At 35.5% G+C, this 20,552-nt stretch overlaps 1 protein-coding gene across 1 annotated transcript in view; it reads left to right on the forward strand.

Moving 5' to 3' along the window:
* Positions 1–20,552, forward strand: part of LOC106707482 (bumetanide-sensitive sodium-(potassium)-chloride cotransporter) — a 28,890-nt gene that overhangs the window by 5,690 nt on the left and 2,648 nt on the right. Inside the window, exons 2-22 of the mRNA XM_045682780.1 lie at positions 6,655–6,764; positions 7,600–7,714; positions 10,214–10,373; positions 10,677–10,772; positions 11,781–11,950; positions 12,303–12,495; positions 12,889–13,028; positions 13,399–13,581; positions 13,941–14,048; positions 14,428–14,551; positions 14,643–14,764; positions 15,160–15,295; positions 15,640–15,739; positions 16,090–16,201; positions 16,373–16,507; positions 17,021–17,127; positions 17,692–17,825; positions 18,471–18,533; positions 18,773–18,854; positions 19,565–19,689; positions 20,259–20,373. Coding sequence (XP_045538736.1) covers positions 6,655–6,764; positions 7,600–7,714; positions 10,214–10,373; positions 10,677–10,772; positions 11,781–11,950; positions 12,303–12,495; positions 12,889–13,028; positions 13,399–13,581; positions 13,941–14,048; positions 14,428–14,551; positions 14,643–14,764; positions 15,160–15,295; positions 15,640–15,739; positions 16,090–16,201; positions 16,373–16,507; positions 17,021–17,127; positions 17,692–17,825; positions 18,471–18,533; positions 18,773–18,854; positions 19,565–19,689; positions 20,259–20,373 — 2,630 coding nt within the window. The remainder of the gene's footprint in view (positions 1–6,654; positions 6,765–7,599; positions 7,715–10,213; positions 10,374–10,676; positions 10,773–11,780; positions 11,951–12,302; positions 12,496–12,888; positions 13,029–13,398; positions 13,582–13,940; positions 14,049–14,427; positions 14,552–14,642; positions 14,765–15,159; positions 15,296–15,639; positions 15,740–16,089; positions 16,202–16,372; positions 16,508–17,020; positions 17,128–17,691; positions 17,826–18,470; positions 18,534–18,772; positions 18,855–19,564; positions 19,690–20,258; positions 20,374–20,552) is intronic.

The raw sequence follows: 20,552 nt of genomic DNA on the forward strand, positions 1-20,552 counted from the left end.
ATACAGTATGTTTTAAAAATCTACTAGTCTTCTAGTTATTTAAAAAAAAAACAAAAAAATGGGACCCATCTGCAAGCACTTCCTTTTGATTAAAATAATTTCTAACAAAATCGGACCACCAGGGGCGGAGATTCGCAGTAATTAACATTAAAAAAAGTAATTAACATTAAAAAAGTAACACATTAAAAAAATACAGTCGAATTGATAACCTCCTTCTTTTTGAAGTCGGTTAAAAATGAATAAAGTCAATGATCTTAATTTAAAATATGACTACCTTTTCTCCTTGAAAAATTGCGAAACACGTTTAGATTTAAGCCAACTCTAAAGACCAACATTTATATTTGATTTAGGATCGTCTTTATTGAATAAGGAAGGAAACTTTTATTAGTCTTTTGTTTTATAAATTGATGATAAATGCGTTGTATTTCCCTTTTGCGGTTCAAACAATGAAGTAAAGGTGGTCTGTCTATAATAATGGGAGCTCGGTCTAGGTCGGGCAGGCCATCAATAAATCATAATGGTCGCAAATTGGATAAGTGTGCCGGGTTCCTATAGCCTCGCTCTCGTATGCTAAGACGTACAGGTACAAGGATGCCGTATGCCTATTTTGTATTCTAATAGATAGGAAAGCATTCATGGTTTACGCCGGAATCCAAAAAACAATCTCGAATCTATCTAAATTTTTTATCCATTTGGTACCAATTTAATTGCAATAGCAATTTTCAAATCTTTTCTATCGCTTAATGGAATATCGATTCATTTTAGTTGGTATCCTCGTATATTTTTTAAATTAAAATCATTGAAACTTATTTTACTGCTCTATTCAATACGTCAAAGTTTGTTTGCCTATAGTTTTGAATGATATTAAGCAAGCAAGCATTTTTCGTATAATTCTTATTCTTTTTATTAAATAAATATCGAATAAATTATCTCTAAAACTCTTATACCTTTTATTCAGTTTATAACTCTGTTACTGTACAGTGTTACTTTTACAGTGTCCTGAGTATTTTCCATTCCATATGACTCGTTATGATTCGTTATAAAATATCCTGTTATAAAATAAATGATAAGGTTTGTGGTCACCCTATACCTTCCATCATTACGTACTTATGATAAGTGAGGTCTGTCACTGACATGTCCATCAATTACGATGATTGACGGACAGGTTTTTTTCCATTTCAACTTTCACTCGTAGGGCTAACACAAGGTAACCAAGATATACATCACTAGCAAATCGTGTACTCCGTCCGTTTGTAATCTGTCTAGATAAATCGTAAATTACATATCGAAGAAATTCATTAACAATGTTCCGTTCGATATGCAGATTGTACATTTTTACGACTGGCCTAGTCATATTACATACGGCCGGAGTACATAATTTGTCGGTGACTTACTGTTGCCTGCGACATCGTCTGTACTAAATTTGATTTTTTTTTAGTTTTAAAACTGTAGGTGATATTAAACATAGTTTTTTTAATGTCGTGCATTTTTATTTTTTTTACGTGCAAAACCAATAATAAAATCTAGTTATAGTGTAAATGAGTTCCGTTTAAAAGGTATTTCTTTATGCAAGAATTTATCTAGATTATATTGTGTCAACTACAGTTAATAGAAATTCTAAGTACTTACAGTTATTCGTACATTTATTTTTCCTCATAACTTCTATTACATAAGTATGTTTGTGTATACGGGATTTAGAATACTAGAATACATTATTTTTATGTGTTACGAGTGTAGCATTTTAAAAAGAGTAATAAATTTTCGCGTAACTTCCTGCACGTAGCCGCATTGTGGAAGTCAGTCGGCGGTATTTCCAAAGTGTCTATAAAGAAGCGAGCGTACCTTTTACTCAAAGGCTGGTAATGCACCTGCAGTTCCTTTGGATTTTCATGGGCCGTCGATGATTACCTTGGTGTTTGAACCCTTCCTAAATATACAAAAAAAAATATTTATTTTCAGATCAGTTGCTTCTGTCTGATATTTTATTATTAATCTGACTAGCACTGCACGCGACTCCGTCCGAGCGCAGTTAAAATATGCTCACAAAATTTCATGAGAATCGGTCAAGCCGTTTCGGAGGAGTTCAAGTTCGAACCCCGTGACACGAGAATTTTATATATAAGATATTAATTTATTTTATCAGTATTCATGTGATTACAGTATACTTTATTAACAAATGATTACATGCCGCTTGACTCATATGTCATACGGTTGGTTCATATCTTCATCACTTAAACAATGTATATGGAAATGAAGTAAATAGGGCTGCCATTTTCATAGAAATGTATCATGATTTCAAACTAGTAGTAGTTGTTTGGCTGAATTTGATATTCTTATATTTTTTGCTAAGTTTCGGCCAACCCTAGTTTGTTTTATTTACTCCCATGGTAACCTTACTTTAACCCCTGGGTTTTCTAGTTGAAGAAGACATTCTAATTTTTTTTCTTATCTTGAAGAATTTCATATTCTACATTTTTAATTCAATCATCTCTACTTCTTCTTCTCAGCCACTTAATGCTCACTGCTGGGCATAAGCCTCTCCCAAAGATCGCCACTATGATCGGTCCTGTGCAACCCGCATCCAGGATACTCCCGCAATCTTGACCAGACAATCGGTCCATCTTCAAACATCACATTAAAAAAATATTTTTGACATCTTCCTTTAGCCTATTAACATTTGAAGTCTTTTGTCACAGCAGACTTACACTGTAATAGACAGTACACCTTTGCTTACCCGTGGTCTTCATTTTATAAACATCATCAACCCTAGTTGCCCGCTCGATTTAGCCATGGCCGTAAGAGTGGGTGTGTCTAATTTTAGCGCGTCTAAAAATATCTTCAAAGCAAAATCGTCTCTGGTGTTCTGATTAAAATGATCGGTATGCTTTGTACTGCAGCTCTGAACTAACGGAAGTGGGTTAGACTCAGCGGGCTGGATGAACTGCTCTAAAGGGATCTTTTGTGAATCTTTTGAGATGATCTTTTTGTACTTCTTACGAACACCGAATTGGGTTAAGTACTTTTTAATATTTTGACTTGACTATACCAAAGATCCTAGATCCAAAAATCTTAACAATAGGTAAGGGAGTTGTGTCTGAGAAACCAATCCTCAGCCAATTAATTTATCGAATACTAGCTGTCGCCCGCGACTCCGTCCACGCGCATTTAAAAAAAACTTAATAGGGGTATGAAAAATAGATAGTAGCCGATTCTCAGACCTATTGAATATGAATATAAAATTTCATAACAATCGGTCGAGCCATTTCGGAGGAGTATGGTAACTAACATTGTGACATGAGAATTTTATATATAAGACTAGCTGTCGCCCGCGAATCCGTCCGCGCGCAGTTAAAAAAAAAACTAAATGGGGGGGGGGATATGAAAAATAGATGTTGGCCGATTCTCAGACCTACTGAATGTGCTCACAAAATTTCATGAGAATCGGTCAAGCCGTTTCGGAGGAGTACGGTGACGAAAACTGTGACACGAGAATTTTATATATTAGAATAATAAGAAATGGATATCTCGTGTACATTATATCTTGGGATGGGATTAGCTAATTTTATCCTGGATTTCTGAAACCAATATCTCTGTACAAAACATATCGTCATCTCTGTCATTATCTTTGACAAAACAGAGATAACAATATGTTTTAAATGGAGATTTTGGTCTCAAAAACCCATGGTAAGTACATTGATTTTTATAAAATTCTGGTAGCGAAGTGGTGGTGAAGTATTAAGTACAGTTTTTGTTGCCCAGGATTATTTGTGGGAAAGAATTAACTTCAAAAAATTAGGGGAAATTTGTCCTTCAAATGTTTACTAACACATCACGTTTCACGAGACTACTCGAATAGTACAGCTAAATCGGCAGCCACGCACCGTCCATCTGTTCGTATCGTAGTTACGCAATTTATGTATCTTCTTAATATATATAAATCTCGTGTCACAATGTTTGTCCTCAATGGACTCCTAAACCACTTAACCGATTATAATAAAATTCGCACACCATGTGCAGTTCGATCCAACTTGAGAGATAGGATAGTTTAATATAGTCGCAATTTTAATTTATTGCTAATTATTTGTCTGTTATTATTTGACAGTCACAATTATCTCCAAATGATTCTAATGTCGATACCTTTCGACTGGGTTGAGTAAGTAATCAATAGATGGTGCTGCTATGGTAAATCTACGAACGTGTCATATAAGCTTATTAAATGCGCGCGGACGGAGTCGCGGGCGACAGCTAGTTGATATATATAAAAATATTCGTGAATTGTTGTTTAACTATCATTCTCTAATATATGCCCAAGTGTTAATTATGTTTTTTGTCATGTAAACCCGGTGTGAAACAAATTTTGTGAACGGCCTTGATCTGTCAGAAATCGTTAGTAAAGTACATGCTTTAATAAAAAAAATGTTTCCGGAAAAATTATTTTTGATACTTACAAGATTCAGATTGAATATAGTATTACTGACTCTTTTTGAGTTAAAGGCTATGACGTCATAGTACATTCTTATTTGAAATGTATTATACTAGTGTATATAATATTAATTTAGCATAATTTATTAATACGACCATAAATAACGGTAATTATTTAAGTAATAAAATTTATAAATTCTCATTTACATATACATAACGTAAACAATCTATTAAATAAACGACTTTTAGGAGAATCGCCTCGTTACTTTAGAAAACATATCAGCTTAGTACTAAGGCTTTATAGGACTCCATGCGAAAATAAACATTGTTATCTGGATTGTAAAGACTATTATTGTACACTTGATAAGAATGGGTAGGAATCTTAGTGCTGTTTTGTTGTTTGTTTTTGCTATGCACATTCGTAATTATCTTGGACAATCACTTTATATACCAACTAGCTGTCGCACGCGACTCCGTCCGCGCGCAGTTAAAAAAAATGAAAAATAGATGTTGGCCGATTCTCAGACCTACTGAATATGCTCACAAAATTTCATGAGAATCGGTCAAGCCGTTTCGGAGGAATACGGACGAAAACTGTGACACGAGAATTTTATATATTAGATATATTATAGATCAAAGGATTAATGAAATGTCTCGTTCTGAGTATTTGCAAAGATGGTGACCCTTTGCTGTACGATGTTGGATACTAAGTGGGTAGCAGATTTAATTCTTTAAATGTACAGTTATCAAATTAAGTTTGTATTTCGAGAGAGAAACGTGCAGACTTCAAGATATTAATATTTTAGTATTTACTTATTACTTACATTGACTTTCAACATTGTAACCTTATCTGCTATAAATAGAGCGATACAGATTTAATTCAAATGAAACGATACGAAATAATAATCAAAATTCGTATTTGGATCTAGTTTTATAAAAGTTTCAATGTTGAGATATATTGGTAGATCAAAAAAAAATGAATGGCTCCTGAAATATCGAATAATGGAAAGAGTTGTTTATAAAAAAACAAAATTAAAAAACAGAGCAAAAACTCCTTGATGAAAGTATGTATTGATTTGTTTAATGCTTTATTGACCTCAGATTAGTACATTACTTTGTTTTTTTTTGCTGAAGATAACGTCTTAACATCAACTGACCTGGAGGGTCAACAGAGTGCGGTTCGATAATATGTCAGGGTTCCAATATTAAACTAACTGGCTGTTTAAAACACATGTTTTCTTTTGAGTCTAATCTGTTTGCATTGTGTTACGTGTGTTTCCCGTTGGGCTGATCGGTCTATTGATCATTCGTCCCAATGGGAAAATATCCCACCGCAAAAGGCACTATGTTACTATATAAATCATGACATAAAAATCTATTAGAAGTACCTATTGTTTTCTCTTTCTATACCAAGATAGAGAAAGAGACAGCAACAATTTAAAGAGATACTCCTTGAACAGTCTTTGGATTTAACGTGCATCAGTGGAAAAGCACTTTAGGTCACGTGTAGCTAATTAAATTTAATAGAGTCCTAGATAAAACGATTAATTCTAGTCACGTATACTACGTAGTACTGAATTCTATTCAATAGCATGACTCATGGCTTATCAAATCGGAAGCGGTGACGTTTTTAACGCTACGCAGTTTCCTGTCGACATCCTAAATGTACGTCGTTATTATTAAGCTATTTAAGGTTCATAAACAATATATTCTGAATACATACAGCAGGCATCAGAATGTCTTATAAAGGTTAAAAAACTTGAGAGGTGTCAAGGGACACCCGGATGGAACGAAGTTACTTTCGATTTATTAGTGAAGGAACCAATGTTTATTCTATGAATAAAAAACTTAAGTCTTCACAAGAAGTACATTTTATTTCTATGAATTTTCGTTATATATTGTCACGTCGTTGCCATGGTTACTATAGCAAAAAGTGTCGTGACAACTTTTCGTAAGAATTTTTTCCGTCTAGCCCCCTTTCACAACGCGCGATAAGGAACTTCGTTCCAATAAAACGTCCAATTCCAATACAATTTATGCTTTCTAAGGTACGGTAGCACTGAACGTGGTAAGATGTAGAGCGATTTAATATAGTTGATGGTTACGACTACTATGTAAAAGATGACAATTAAAAAAGCAATAATGTTTTTATACCTTTACAGTTTTAAGTGTACTGACTGATAAGGAATAATTAGTTTGTTTTTTTAATGACTAATTTTTCTGTTTTGTCAGATGGAAGATGAGAAAACAGAGGACGAGGGGTCTGAGGAGTCTGAGGGGTCCGGCATGGACAGTGATGACCCCCTTACAGTTACCGACACCAAATATACCAAGAGCTTCAGGTAATTTACTACTTTGAAATTATAAAGTAAATAATTCTTGATTTAAAAATTTGAAAAAACGCAGGGAGTCGTTCGAATTTAATTACACTTCAAACTTCAAAATCAGGTGTACTGTGTAATCTAGAGCAGAGATTCCCAACCTTTTTTTCCTGGTTGTTCGCAAACTTTTGTTTTTTTGTTTCTGTAAACCTCACGTTGCTATATTTCTGCTTCACGGTTCTTCAACTTTATTACCGAACGAATATAATCCATGTTACCGTCATCCATTACCTTCCCGTTTGTATACCAAAATCATTCAAACAAAGATATATCTTATGTATATTTATATACACAAGATATATATGTATATTTGGCATACATCGCTTGGACTAAGTGGAACTGTTTGCATTCAGGTATTATGCTTTTGTTCAGACTTACGTCATATTATCAAAGTGGAAATCTTGTGGATTTATTAATAGAGTACACCTGGTAGCTTCACACGATATGAAGATGAGTATATGTCAGATATGAATCACACCTGATCTTTCATTTTAACCAAGACATGTTTACCATTTTCCTTTCTAAGCTCTTGCACAGGCGCATGCATGAGGCGCAAAAAAGGCATTCAAATAGAACTAAATAAATACAATGTTTCTGTTGATACGGCAGTGCTTTTAAAATGCGTTTTTTTACATTTCGAGCACTGGTCGAAGGAAACAAAAATGATTTTAAAGCGAACATCGTTCGAGAGCCGGCGTTAAAAAGCGTCTATGCGAATGAGCGTTTCTTTTCATGGATTGAAACTGAAGAACTATTAGGATTATATAATAATTGCTTAATGTTTGTATCTTGGTAGGCACTTCACCCGGGAAGCACTTCCGAGGCTGGATAACTATAGGAACGTGCTGTCTCTACACGCGGCGCCGCGTCCCACCCTTGATGAACTTCACAACGCGTCGCTCTCCAGGAAGGTCAGACGATACCAACATTATAACCCTGTATCTCCCTGGATAAACACCTTTCTCAATGGCTTTCACAGTACGAGCTCTATCGATGCATCCAGCGATATTCTGTAAAGTTGAGATAAACCACTAGCAACGAACGATGGAGTCAACAGCAATCCGATTAATTTGAAATCTTTATATAGTACCTCCACTTTTCCACAGAAATTGCCCAAAAACATAGATTATGATTTTGCACTATTTTTGCCTTGCTTTATTTCTGCCCTTGTCACATTGTCTATGATAGATTGTCGATACGTTATTCTTGTTGATACAGGTGCCGCTATAAAATTTGTTTGGTTACCAGCGATCAATATTTAGCCTTGCTTCTTTATGTCTCTACCATTCATTATTGAGTTTCGAAGACCTGACTTTAAATAAATCTAATTGCTTTAAGTTAAACCTACGTTTCACCAGAACGGATAAACGGATCTCACTAAAATTTGGCATACATATAGAACATCGTCTATTAATTTTAGTCAATTTAATTTTAACTAAAGCATGTGAATTAGTTTCAATTTGTTGCGAATGTTCTATTGTTTGAAGTATTGATTAGCTTTGGAGGTTGACATTAGCAGCATTAAGTAGCAAGAATTAGGGCTTGTTTGTAAGTCCCGTGACGCAATTACAGGTAGAGGACAATTGAAGATAATTGCTCTCCTTTAATTATCTAATTGCTTCTTCGTAGCTACCTTGTATTCTACGTCGTAGCAAATACAATAACCTTAGATGTTCACTACCGATAAACCTGGAAAATAGACTGTCGGCAGTGGGAAATCAAATTAAGTCGTATTTAACTAAAAAAAGGACTTGTCGAATTTGGGGAAAATGATTAATTAACGCCTCAAAAAATATTTATTATACACATTTCACAAGACCTGTGTCAATGTCGAAATTTAATTTCATTCGTTCAAGGTTTTTCACCTTTACTAACTCTCTTTCTCTGCCAAGCTGCGGCCACGTTAATATCTCATGTATAATTTTTGTGTTCTAACTTAAATAATATAGACAGTCGTTAATATAAAAGCATTTTTAATTAATCTGCAACAATACCACTTAATAATATAAGGCGATACAGACTAGCCTACACTTTCTTTTTCGTTGTCAGATGTCGCTGTATTTACCTACAAGCTTTTTAACATTTTTAATCTGTCTCTAATTCGTATGCTATGAAGAAGATAATAACTATGATTAATTGCAATGTGCAACGGTTTTAACAAAGTATCCTTCTTAATTAATAGTTGTAAGGTCAAGGGTTGCAGTATGTGGGAGGCGACCTATATGACCACATGGTTGCATGACTAACGTCTATGATCTGTACCTATATGTGTTGTTTTTTTGTATGTAAAAAAAACGTACCAAAATAAGTACGAGTGTGTGAAAAACTACGGTTTCCTGTGACTTTCTCAGTGTAGAATAATGAAAAAAGTCACCGCACAAATTATCTACGTTCCGGTAGAAGTAGCGTCAAAATCGATCCACCCGTTTCGGAGAATACTCGGAACAAAAACGGATTTGTTCGTTTTAAACAAAGCAAATACATACAATAGTGTAATATGATTTTTTATCGATTTTACATACATACCATCCAATTTAAAATTCAGTTTCCCTGTAGTTAGACTTATTATTATTAAGGAGAGATCCCCTTAGTGTAAGTTTAATGTGAGACATCAGCACTAAGGGTCAACCTCAGTGACCAATTAACGACTTTGTGTGTAGCAGGGTAACCTGATAAGAAAATTTTAAAAAGAAACACAGGCATTTCTTTACTTTATTAGGTTTAGATGTTAATTTTATTTGTTGCTTTAATAGCGTTTGAAAAGATTTATCAAATAAAACAAGTGGTATAACGTGGTGAATGTTTTTACGCAAATCTCTGACCTCGTCGCTTGAACAAGTTTAATCAAGTTAAAAGCTTTAGAAGCCAATCAAATACCGGTTAGATAAAGTACATACATGTTATATTAAATTGTAAACAGTTTTGTTTATCACATCGTCTTTTTCCGTTATGTTTTTTGCAATACATATAACTGTTAAATTGATATACCAAAATCTAAAATATATCTGTCCGTAAGAGCGCATTTGTTTCGGCTTATCCCCGGAACGTCTGGATCGATTTAGACTGGACATTGAAGGGAAGGTAGCTGATGCACGCAGGCTTATTAAAGACCACTTTTTACGACTGATAGTGTTTAATATGATTGGTGAAAAGGAAAGCTAGATCTCTTCACCTCATAATTTTGAATTTTTATAGTTACTTCTCATATAATCACTAGGAGTCGCCCGCGACTCTGTCGCGGTATTTCTTCGGTTCGGTATTTCTAGCACTACAATAGCAATTTCCTTATTTAAGTTCTTTTACGGAAAGCAATTTATCTTAAAATTGTACCAAAAGACACTCTAATACATCACCATGGTATATGTTCATAGTTATTAGAGTATAAATCACTAAAATGAGTATATTTCCAGCCAGGCCAGACCCTGGAGAAGGACATGGATAGTCCGGCGCTGCCCACACCCAATATCAAGTTCGGTTGGATCAAGGGCGTGCTGATGCGATGTTTACTTAACATATGGGGTGTTATGTTATTCCTGCGTCTCTCATGGGTCGTCGGTCAAGCAGGAATCAGTTAGTATTTAGATATACCACAGGTCATTTTAGCAGAATTTTAGTTATCTTTCATATTACATTTAAAATAGGCTTTCTTGGTGAACAGTTAGATTTTATGTCCGTCAGAACAATTTTAAATATTGAAAAAAAAAAAAAACTTAAAGCTTGTTAAATTATTATTAATTTATGCAACTTATTTCGGTTTCAAAATATATGTCTTTGAAATTGGTCCATGAAATGGGTGGATTTTTTCAATATATAGGGTGTTCATAAATTAGTGAAGATTCTAGCTAAGTCAATATGAATAAAATTTGCTAACAGTTCAAGCGATGCTCTTAATCCTGACGACATCAGTGGTGACCACCATCACCGCGCTCTCAATGTCCGCCATCAGCACCAATGGTGTAATTAAAGGAGGTAATGTATGGTAGTGCATTAAAGCGTATATAAACCTTGTATACATCTTTCGTTTCAAAAATAAATATGCATGTATCCGTCCATATGCTTCCGAGCATGAATACATGGTGAATACGTTCTTACGTATTTCTGAAAACTAGCTGCCGCCCGCGACTCCGTCTGCGCGGAATTAAAAAAAACTTAATAAGTTTCCTATGTGTTTTCCAGATTATGTTCTATATCTGTGACAAATTTCATCATGATCTGTTGAGCTGTTCCGGATATACCTTCAAACAAACATCCCTCCAAACATTCGCATTTATAATATTAGTAAGAATACATAGTTTATATGGATGGATGTTTGTTAGAAGGTATCTTCAGAACAGCTCAGCAAATCTTGATGAAATTCGCCAGAGATGTAGAACATAATCTGTAAGAACACATCGACGCCACCACAGAATAACCCGTAATAAGAAAAATCAAATTTTTCAGGAGAAGCAAAAAAACCGTATTTCTTTAATAACTTCACCAATAATTATTGCACAAGAATTTTTTAGATACCAAAACAAAGCTTATTTTTATAGCTTCATTTTATTTAATTTTCATTCATATATTCCGGGCGTATTCTGTGCTATGAAGGAAAAATTATAATACTGGAGATAAAAAAAAAAAACTGTTTCAATAATGACTTTTTATCTCCGTAATTAACATTAAGAAAAATATAAAAAAAATCAGAACTTGTGATAGGACCTTTAGATGCCGAATTCGACGGACAAGCAAAAACCCGGTAAAAGTGCATTACGGGATTATTCGTTGGGGGCGTCGACATAGGCTATTTATTATGATTTTTTTTAATTCATCTAGTTTATTATGTTATCGATAAAAGATAAATATACCAAAAAGATACATACCGGTACACATTACACATATATTGTGGGATGTATATACTGTGAGTTTTCATAATTATCAATTTATATTAGACTAGGTGTAATTTCCCTGTTTGTATTGTAATGTTTAATTTGTGACCAGGTGGTACTTACTACATGATCTCGCGGTCTCTGGGTCCGGAGTTCGGGGGCTCTATCGGGCTGATCTTCGCGATGGCGAATGCTGTCGCCTGCGCCATGTACGTGGTGGGCTTCGGAGAGTCCCTCATCACTCTCATACCGGAGTCTGCTTACATGGTCAGCAAGAGTTGGGTGAGTTTCATATAAATTAAAAGAGCAAAGTTTTTTTTTAATTTATAATATAGCGATGGCTCTTACGAATAAGGGCCAATGTGCAAAATAACTACTTTTCAGGAGAGGTTCTCAGAGTTTGAACCATATAGGAAAATAGGCTGCGTAGGCCCTTTTTCTTCACCAAAAAATAAAATGGAGTGGGAGGCGAAGGCGCAGATTGTGTTGCTCATCATATTGACATTTGTGTACAGGACCAAGCTATCTACGGCTGCATCACTATAGTGTTGCTGACGGGCATAGTGATGGTGGGCATGGAGTGGGAGGCGAAGGCGCAGATTGTGTTGCTCATCATATTGACATTTGTGTACAGGACCAAGCTATCTACGGCTGCATCACTATAGTGTTGCTGACGGGCATAGTGATGGTGGGCATGGAGTGGGAGGCGAAGGCGCAGATTGTGTTGCTCATCATATTGCTGGCGGCCATCGCCGACTTTTGTGTAGGCTCTATTATTGGACCTAAGAGTGATATTGAATACGCTCAAGGATTCGTCGGCTACAATAGTAAGTTGATATGTTTTTCATTATTTATAACTAGCTGCAGTCCGCTAATCCGTCCGCGCGGAATTAAAAATAAACTTCATATGTAATCTATGTGTTCTTCCAGACTATGTTCTATATATATGCCAAATTTCAACAAAATCCGCTGAGTTGTTCTTGAGATATGTAACTTCTAACAATCATCCATCCATCCATACAACCATTTATACTTTCGCATTTATAATATTAGTTAAATAGTAAGATCTCATAAAAATGTTTACTAATTTTATTTGGTTTTTATTTTTACTTCAACATTTTATACATTTTTGGAAGTTACATATAGATTAAAAAAATGCAGCAGGTGTTTATGTTAAAAAAAATCCAAAAACGTATGTATTTCTTTGTATGTATTTTCAGTGTCAGTGTTGCAAAGTAATTTAGCATCAGACTATCGGTACTTTGAGGGAGTGGAGCACAACTTCTTCTCCGTGTTCTCCATCTTCTTCCCCGCAGCCACCGGGATACTGGCCGGTGCTAACATCTCTGGAGATCTCAAGGTTATACACAAAGATGTACTCTCAAACTTAGATAAGCGAGAAACCTCTAAAAGCGAGAGTTATAGTTCGAGTTGAACAGACGACTTTCATATACAAGATTCGGGTTAGAAATAAATCTCTATAAGTAAGAAAAATATCTCTATAATCTAATAGTCTTGGACTCTCGCTTTATTAGGTTTAATTATATATTTTTTTAAACTTAGGATGGGTCATGTTCCGTGAAATTAATTTTAGTTATTTTAATTGATTAATATTATCTTTATCCTGTGCTTCTCTGTCCATTAAAATTAGACAAGTTATCTGAAATTTTTTAACCTTGAAAAAAATAAGTATAGTCAAGACATGTGCTGAGTAGAGTGTATGTGATCAGGACCCTCAGAAGTCGATCCCCAAGGGTACCCTGCTGGCCATCCTGCTGACGACGTTGTCGTACCTGGTGATAGCTCTGATCGCGGGCTGGTCCGTGTTGCGAGACGCGTCAGGCGATGTGAACGCACTCACAGACTGTCTGCAGAACAGGACCTGTACATACGGACTACATAATAGTAACGATGTAACTATTTTATATTTTATTACCAGATTCAGAATCAAAAGAAGATGGATGGTTAAGTTTTGTGATCATATTTAGAAATTTTGTATGTATGTACCACTAGTTTTTGCCCGCGACACTACGTTATAAGTAGTCTATGTGTCCTTCCAGACTATGTTCTACATCAGTGCTAAATTTCATCAAGATTCGTTGAACCGTTATGGAGATACCGTCAAATAAACACCCATACATTCAAGCATTCGTAGCTTAAAAGATTGAACTTATTTTGATAATTATGGTGTCATTCCTGAATGTTATAAAATCAAGGTTTTTTTAGTAAATAATGTTTTTTATTCATGTTCAGTTTGTGTGTATGTATTTAGGTGATAAGATTGGTGTCAGCGTGGGGTCCGTTAATCTACGGCGGGTGTTTTGCAGCCACTCTCTCCTCCGCACTCGCCTCACTCGTCTCCGCACCTAAAGTCTTCCAGGTCATTCAAGTTTTTAATTACAAGTTCTTATAGAGAAGGAAAACATCATAGACTAGAATCTAGTCATTCCTTAGGGAGGACTCAATTCTACAACAATCGTCTATATTAAAAAAAAAAAAACTTAATTTGTAGCCCTTATGTTCCAGGCTATGGTCTACATCTGTGTCAAATTTCTTCAATGTCCGTTGAGCCGTTCCGGAGATACTTTCAAATAAACATCCATCCATCCATCCATCTAAATATTAGTAAGATAGGTTCATTTTGATCCATTAGTCGAAAAGAGTAATATCTCTTATGAGATTCTTTTAAAGTTGTAACTATTTTCATTAGATGTATGGATTTCTGTTCTTGGTGTTATTTTCCTAGTCGTGTTCCGCAGGCGCTGTGCCAGGACAAGCTGTACCCGTACCTGGAGTTCTTCGCTAAGGGCTACGGCACCAACAACGAGCCCGTGCGAGGATACGTCCTCACCTTCATCATCGCTGTTGCATTCATATTGATGGGTGAACTATTTTAATCAACTTTTCTTTTTGATTTGTGTTGTTTTTCATTATTTTTTGATATTAAATGTAATTATTTTTTTTATTTCTTCAGGTGGCTTGAATCAGATAGCTCCGTTGATCTCCAACTTTTTCCTGGCTGCGTACGCACTCATCAACTTCTCCACTTTCCACGCCAGTCTCGCGAAACCTGTGGGCTGGAGACCTACCTTCAGGGTGAGTTTTAAATATACCAGATATTAAGAAAACTGTATCAATATAGACGTTTTATTTAATTTTTTAACAATATATCGAGTAATTTATTACAAATTTATTTAATTGTTGAGAAAGAATTAACAAATAGTAAGAAGATATAGAGGAGTAATGTCTTTTCAAATATCTAGGCGGCTCAAGGGCTTCGCGCTGTACATCCCAACACACCTAACAATATGTTCTGCATAGCGACTTGTGCGATGTTCAGAGCAGACATATTTGAAAACCTCCATATTTCTTTTTAACGTCTGTGTTCTTTGCCATTAGTATAATAAAACTGTTATTCCGCAGAACATAATGTTTGAACTCGAGCCTGCAAGATATTTGAAAAGAGTTATACCAGTGTATTTATATTACAGCTGTACAACAAGTGGTTGTCTCTGTGTGGGGCTGCTCTCTGTGTGGTCATCATGTTTGTGGTGTCGTGGGCAACCGCTCTGCTCACATTTGCCTTTCTGCTCACCCTCTATCTGCTCGTCTCGCACAGAAAACCCGGTATACAAAAATAAACATAACTTATTAGTATACATTTTGTATAGGAACTAATGTATACGTACGGATGTGTTTCTCGTTGGGCCGATCAGACTATCGAACGGTTGGTCCAAAGGGAAAATCCCATTGGGTTTATTGTCCATAAGGGAATTAAAAAAACAACGGTACCCAAACATTCTTTGTATAAACCAACTTCATTTGATATACATACATTTTACATCCATACCTCCAGAAAAAGGTACGTTAATGAGTCGAGATGATAAAAAAGCAAGATTTTGACATCTTTATTGATTTATCTAAAAAAATCTTAATGTTATGTAATATTTAATTAAGTTATTTATGTACAGATGTAAACTGGGGCTCTACAACACAAGCGCAGACTTACAAGACGGCTTTATCCGGTGTACAACAACTTAATAGAGTCACTGAACATGTCAAGAATTACAGGTAACGATATTGTTATTAATGTTTTTATCATCATCAGCTGACTTTACATCCCCACTGAGAGGCTCTCAAGTTAGGGGTGACTAGGTCATAGTCAACCACAGCCAAGTGCAGGTTGACTTCTCACATATCATTGAATTTCTTCTCAGATATGTGCAGCATCACGATGTTATCCTTCATTCTAAGAACGTCGGATAAATGTACATATGTAAATCGAAAAACACATTGGTAACATAGCGGGATTCGAACTCAGTATCTTCAAATTGCAAGTCAAGTGCTTAACCCCTGAGCCACTGATGCTCTATTTTTTGATTTAATTTGTGATATATATAGTTGTAAATGTATTACTTCAGGCCCCAGATATTAGTACTAACTGGTTTCCCCGGCGAGCGTCCCGTACTGTGCGACTTTGCGTACCTCCTCACTAAGGGCCTGTCCCTCATGCTGTGCGGTCACATCAGTCAGGTATGATAATCATGGAGTCTAGAAGTCCAGTAGACAAATAAATGAGAACCACTGTGGAAAAATAATAGCAATTAATAAATATGAAACTTAAAGATTGCTATTTAATTTCATAAGGCGTTTTGTGTGAACCTTCTTTGAGTAAAAAATCGACTGTATGTATTTGTTTTGTAGGGTCAGATCAGTCACCGCACTCGGGAGGCGCTCACCAACAGAGCATACCACTGGTTCCTGAAGCGCAAGGTGAAGGCGTTCTACAGTGTCGTCGATGACGTCAGCTTCAAGGATGGAGCCAGCGCTCTCATACAGGTCACAGCATCATATCTATCATTATAATTATATACATTTTCATGAGACATTATTAAAATCAATAGCAGCTTTAGGGTAGGGCGATGTGGGGTGACCACTCAGGGCACCGGATATATGGGATCTTTGGAAGATTTCCTCCGACATCAAACAAATATCTAATAATATGTTCTACATCTGTGTCTTTCAGGAGATACCTTCAAACAAACATCCATACATTTAAACATTCTCATTTATAATATTAGTAAGATTACCTTATTCCCTTCCCACTCTTTTCTTATTATGAAGGGATGGGAAGGGGAATCCATTTCCCGGATAGAGGGGACGCATAGTAAGGAGAAATATCCTCTTTCTTTGCTTCTCCTTCTCCGTTGATTAAAGGTAGGCAACGCATCTGCATTTGTGGATGTCTATGAGCAATGGTCGTCTCGCTATTTCGGCGAATTCAGGTGACCGTTTGTTCGTTTGCCACCTTATGATATAAAAAGTATATATATTTTATGATGTATGTTGCAGGCCAGTGGCGTTGGCAAGTTGAAGCCTAACATACTGATGATGGGTTTCAAAGAAGACTGGCAGAGTTGTGATCGCGCAGAGATCGTAGATTACGTTGAAGTTATGCAGTTAGTACTACATTGGTCTATTTCTAGTTCATAAAATGGTCGAAATGGACCCCCTGGTGTTAACAAATAACACTTCGGGTAAATGACATTAAATTGAGTTGAGTGGTTCATAACTTGAAGAAGAAATGTACCAGCAGATTTATCAAAACTAGGATTTAAATTATTAATAACTAGCTTTTACCCGCGACTCCATCTACGCGGAATTGAAAAAAAAAACTTTATAAGTAGCCTGTTTGTTCTTTCAGATTAAGTTCTATGTCGAACTTCATCCGTTGAGTCGTTAAGGAGATACATTCAAACAAACATCCATCTAAACTTTCGCATTTATAATGTTAGAATGATTACTTAGGGGGCGTTCATAAAATAAGTAAGATGTTTAAGGGGGGAGGGGGTCGAGTCAAATCTCACCTAATCTTTCGTTGGAGGGAGGGGGGGAGTTTCTGAAATTAAAAAAAAACACCTCACGTAATTTATGAACGCCCCCTTAGTTCTATTTTCAATTGAGTAAAGAAAAAAGTTATATATATCTAGATATTACATAACATTTAACTATATTTCCATCAGCAAAGCTCTGGACGTGCACATGGCGCTGGCCATACTCCGTGTTGAGGGAGGACTGTACAGTGGTGATGCACTGGACCAGGACCTGCGTCTCTGTCTCCGGGACCTCAGTCACAACGACACCGCCGCGTTCTCACGTGAGTTGTAAGAGAAACAGAGAGATAAAGAGATAAAGGTAGATACGGTGAAAGAGATTAGATTCAAATTAGGCGGTAGAAGGAAAGATATATATAGATGGGGGGGAGATATGAGAGAGTAAGAAATAGTTTTATTTATTATATTCTGTTAATTTGGTTAATGGTGTTTGTATTATTAATTACAGTATTTCTTTTGTATTTTGCATATTAATATATTGCATAAATTGTTTAACAAACAATTGAGGTACTTGGAAATGTTAATTTTTATGTATACATACATTTTTTTATGTATACTCGTTAATAAATTAACATAAATATGTACACGTTTAGATAAATATTTATATATTATCTGTTATGTATTTATCGTATTTGTAAATATTTATATTTATAAAAATACATAAAAAGTGATATAAATACAATTTGCATTCATTTAGATTTTCATCATACAAATACATTTAATTTAGTAATACATAATGTATGTTTTTTTATCCAAATAGTTTTCCATACACTGGTACTTAGTAAACAAGTAGTTTCAAATAAAAACATTATACTATGTATGTATGTTTGTTTGTAATAAACACATTGTGCTTTATCATTTTGGCTAACATTTCGCTTTCTGGTCATCCCTTCGGCGCTTGTCACCAGGCTCCATGGGTGATAGCTACAAGGACTCCAAGTCGACGGAGAGCCTCAATACGCACTCACAAGGTGAGTCCATACATACATACAACTCCATACAATATTCATACATACTAATCATTTTATTGCTGACATTTATCTTTGTGTTGGAATATTACGAAAATCATTTTATTGTATAAAATGCTAAAAAAAATGTAGAATAATTTTTTATGTGAAAATAACTTTATTTTTCTTAATTTGAATTTTCAACCGTATGTCTTATGTGATAAGTGCTATTTTGGCGAATACTAAGATAGTATGATTTATAGGCAGCAGTATGTCGGATGTGTCTCTGGGTGTGTCTCGTGATCCCTCCGCAGCCAGAGACACGCAGCAACAACAGAATGAAGTGTAAGTGAACTCTGGACTTTTACCTAATTATATCGTTAACTAGCTGTCGCCCATGACTGTCCGCGTAGAATTAAAATGTTAATTAGTAGGCTATGTGTTCTTCCAGACTATGTTCTATATTTGTGACAAATTTTTATAAGATCTGATAAGCTGTTTTGGAGATACAACAAACAAACATACAACTAAACTTTTGCATTTATAATTTTTGTAAGATAAGTTTAATTTAAATACCACGTTACAAACTTTTTTTTAATGACGAACTAATTAAGAAGCAATGTTGTTTATTTCTTCAAATAAATAACTTAATTAATATATCACAGTCTCACGATATTGTTGCTTCATTGCTGAAACATTAGGAAAAAAAACAATTGTTATCTTTTATTTTATTCACAGAAAATAGCAAATATGTTTTTGTACAGATATTTAGAGAGATAATTTACTGTTTATTATACATGTCGTGCAACATGTGGTGTAACATGTTGTGTGACATGTTGTGTAACATGTATGTGACTTGTTGTGTGACATGTTGTTCGACATGTTGGGTAACGTTGTGTAACATGTTGTGTAACATGTTGTGTAACATTTTGTGTGACATGTTGTTCGACATGTTGGGTAACGTTGTGTAACATGTTGTTTAACATGTTGTTTAACATGTTGTATAACATGTTGTGTAACATGCTGTGTAACATGTTGTGTAACATGTTGTGCAGTAAGAGTGGTAAGAGTTGGAAGAGGGCGCTGCGAGGTAGACGCGCCTCCTCCTTTACCTCAGTGGAGCAGTTCACGCGGCGACAAGGCGGCACTGTCGATGTATGGTGGCTGTATGACGACGGCGGTCAGTATATATCTCATGTCATACACTTCAATACAAACACATACATTCACAACTTTCTACTTTGAAAGGAAAACAAGATGAGAACTACACATTTCTGTGCAGATATATGTGTGTAGAGAACATGCACAGAGCTAGCGTGGTTGACTATCGCCTGGTCACCGCTAATTTAGGCTAGGTTCAAGTCGTAACCTTTAATCTTAGACAAACTGCATATTAATCTAAATTTTGTAAATAACAAAATATTTCTTATCATTTTATCTTACAATTTTCAAATAATAGCTAGTCATATTTCGTATTTAGCGAAATTTTACGTACAGTTGAGGAAACCCGCGGTTTTCCACTTGCAGAAAAATTGTCTTATTACTTGCTTTAGGTAGTAGTGAGTTATGCAGACGACTGGATGATAATAGAAAGCAATTATCCATGTACCAGTGAACATATTTCATACATTTAAAAATTGCCTTCTTTTGGTTATTTTTCCATGTCTTTTTAAAAAGTTCAAACGACTGTAGCTCTTCAGGTGGGACACCGCCATGTTCCCTGATTGTACCTCTGTTGTCACTTGGTAGGTCTGACGTTGCTGCTGCCTTACATCTTGTCAACGAGACGCGCCTGGTCCTCGTGTCCGCTGCGTGTCTTCACGCTCGCCAACAAGACTACTGAGATGGAGATCGAGGAGAGGAAGTAAGAAATAACTCCTCACACTTACAACCTATTTTAGAATAATAGAGAAAGGAAAAAACGATATAAATAAATCTGACGATTTTTATTTCAAAATATTATTAGTAAACTAGCTTTTGCCCGCGACTTCGTCCGAATTAGAACAAACTTAAGTAGTCTATGTGTTCTTCCAGACTATGTTC

Source organism: Papilio machaon, chromosome 20 (genome assembly GCF_912999745.1).
Source record: "Papilio machaon chromosome 20, ilPapMach1.1, whole genome shotgun sequence".
NCBI lineage: Eukaryota > Metazoa > Arthropoda > Insecta > Lepidoptera > Papilionidae > Papilio > Papilio machaon.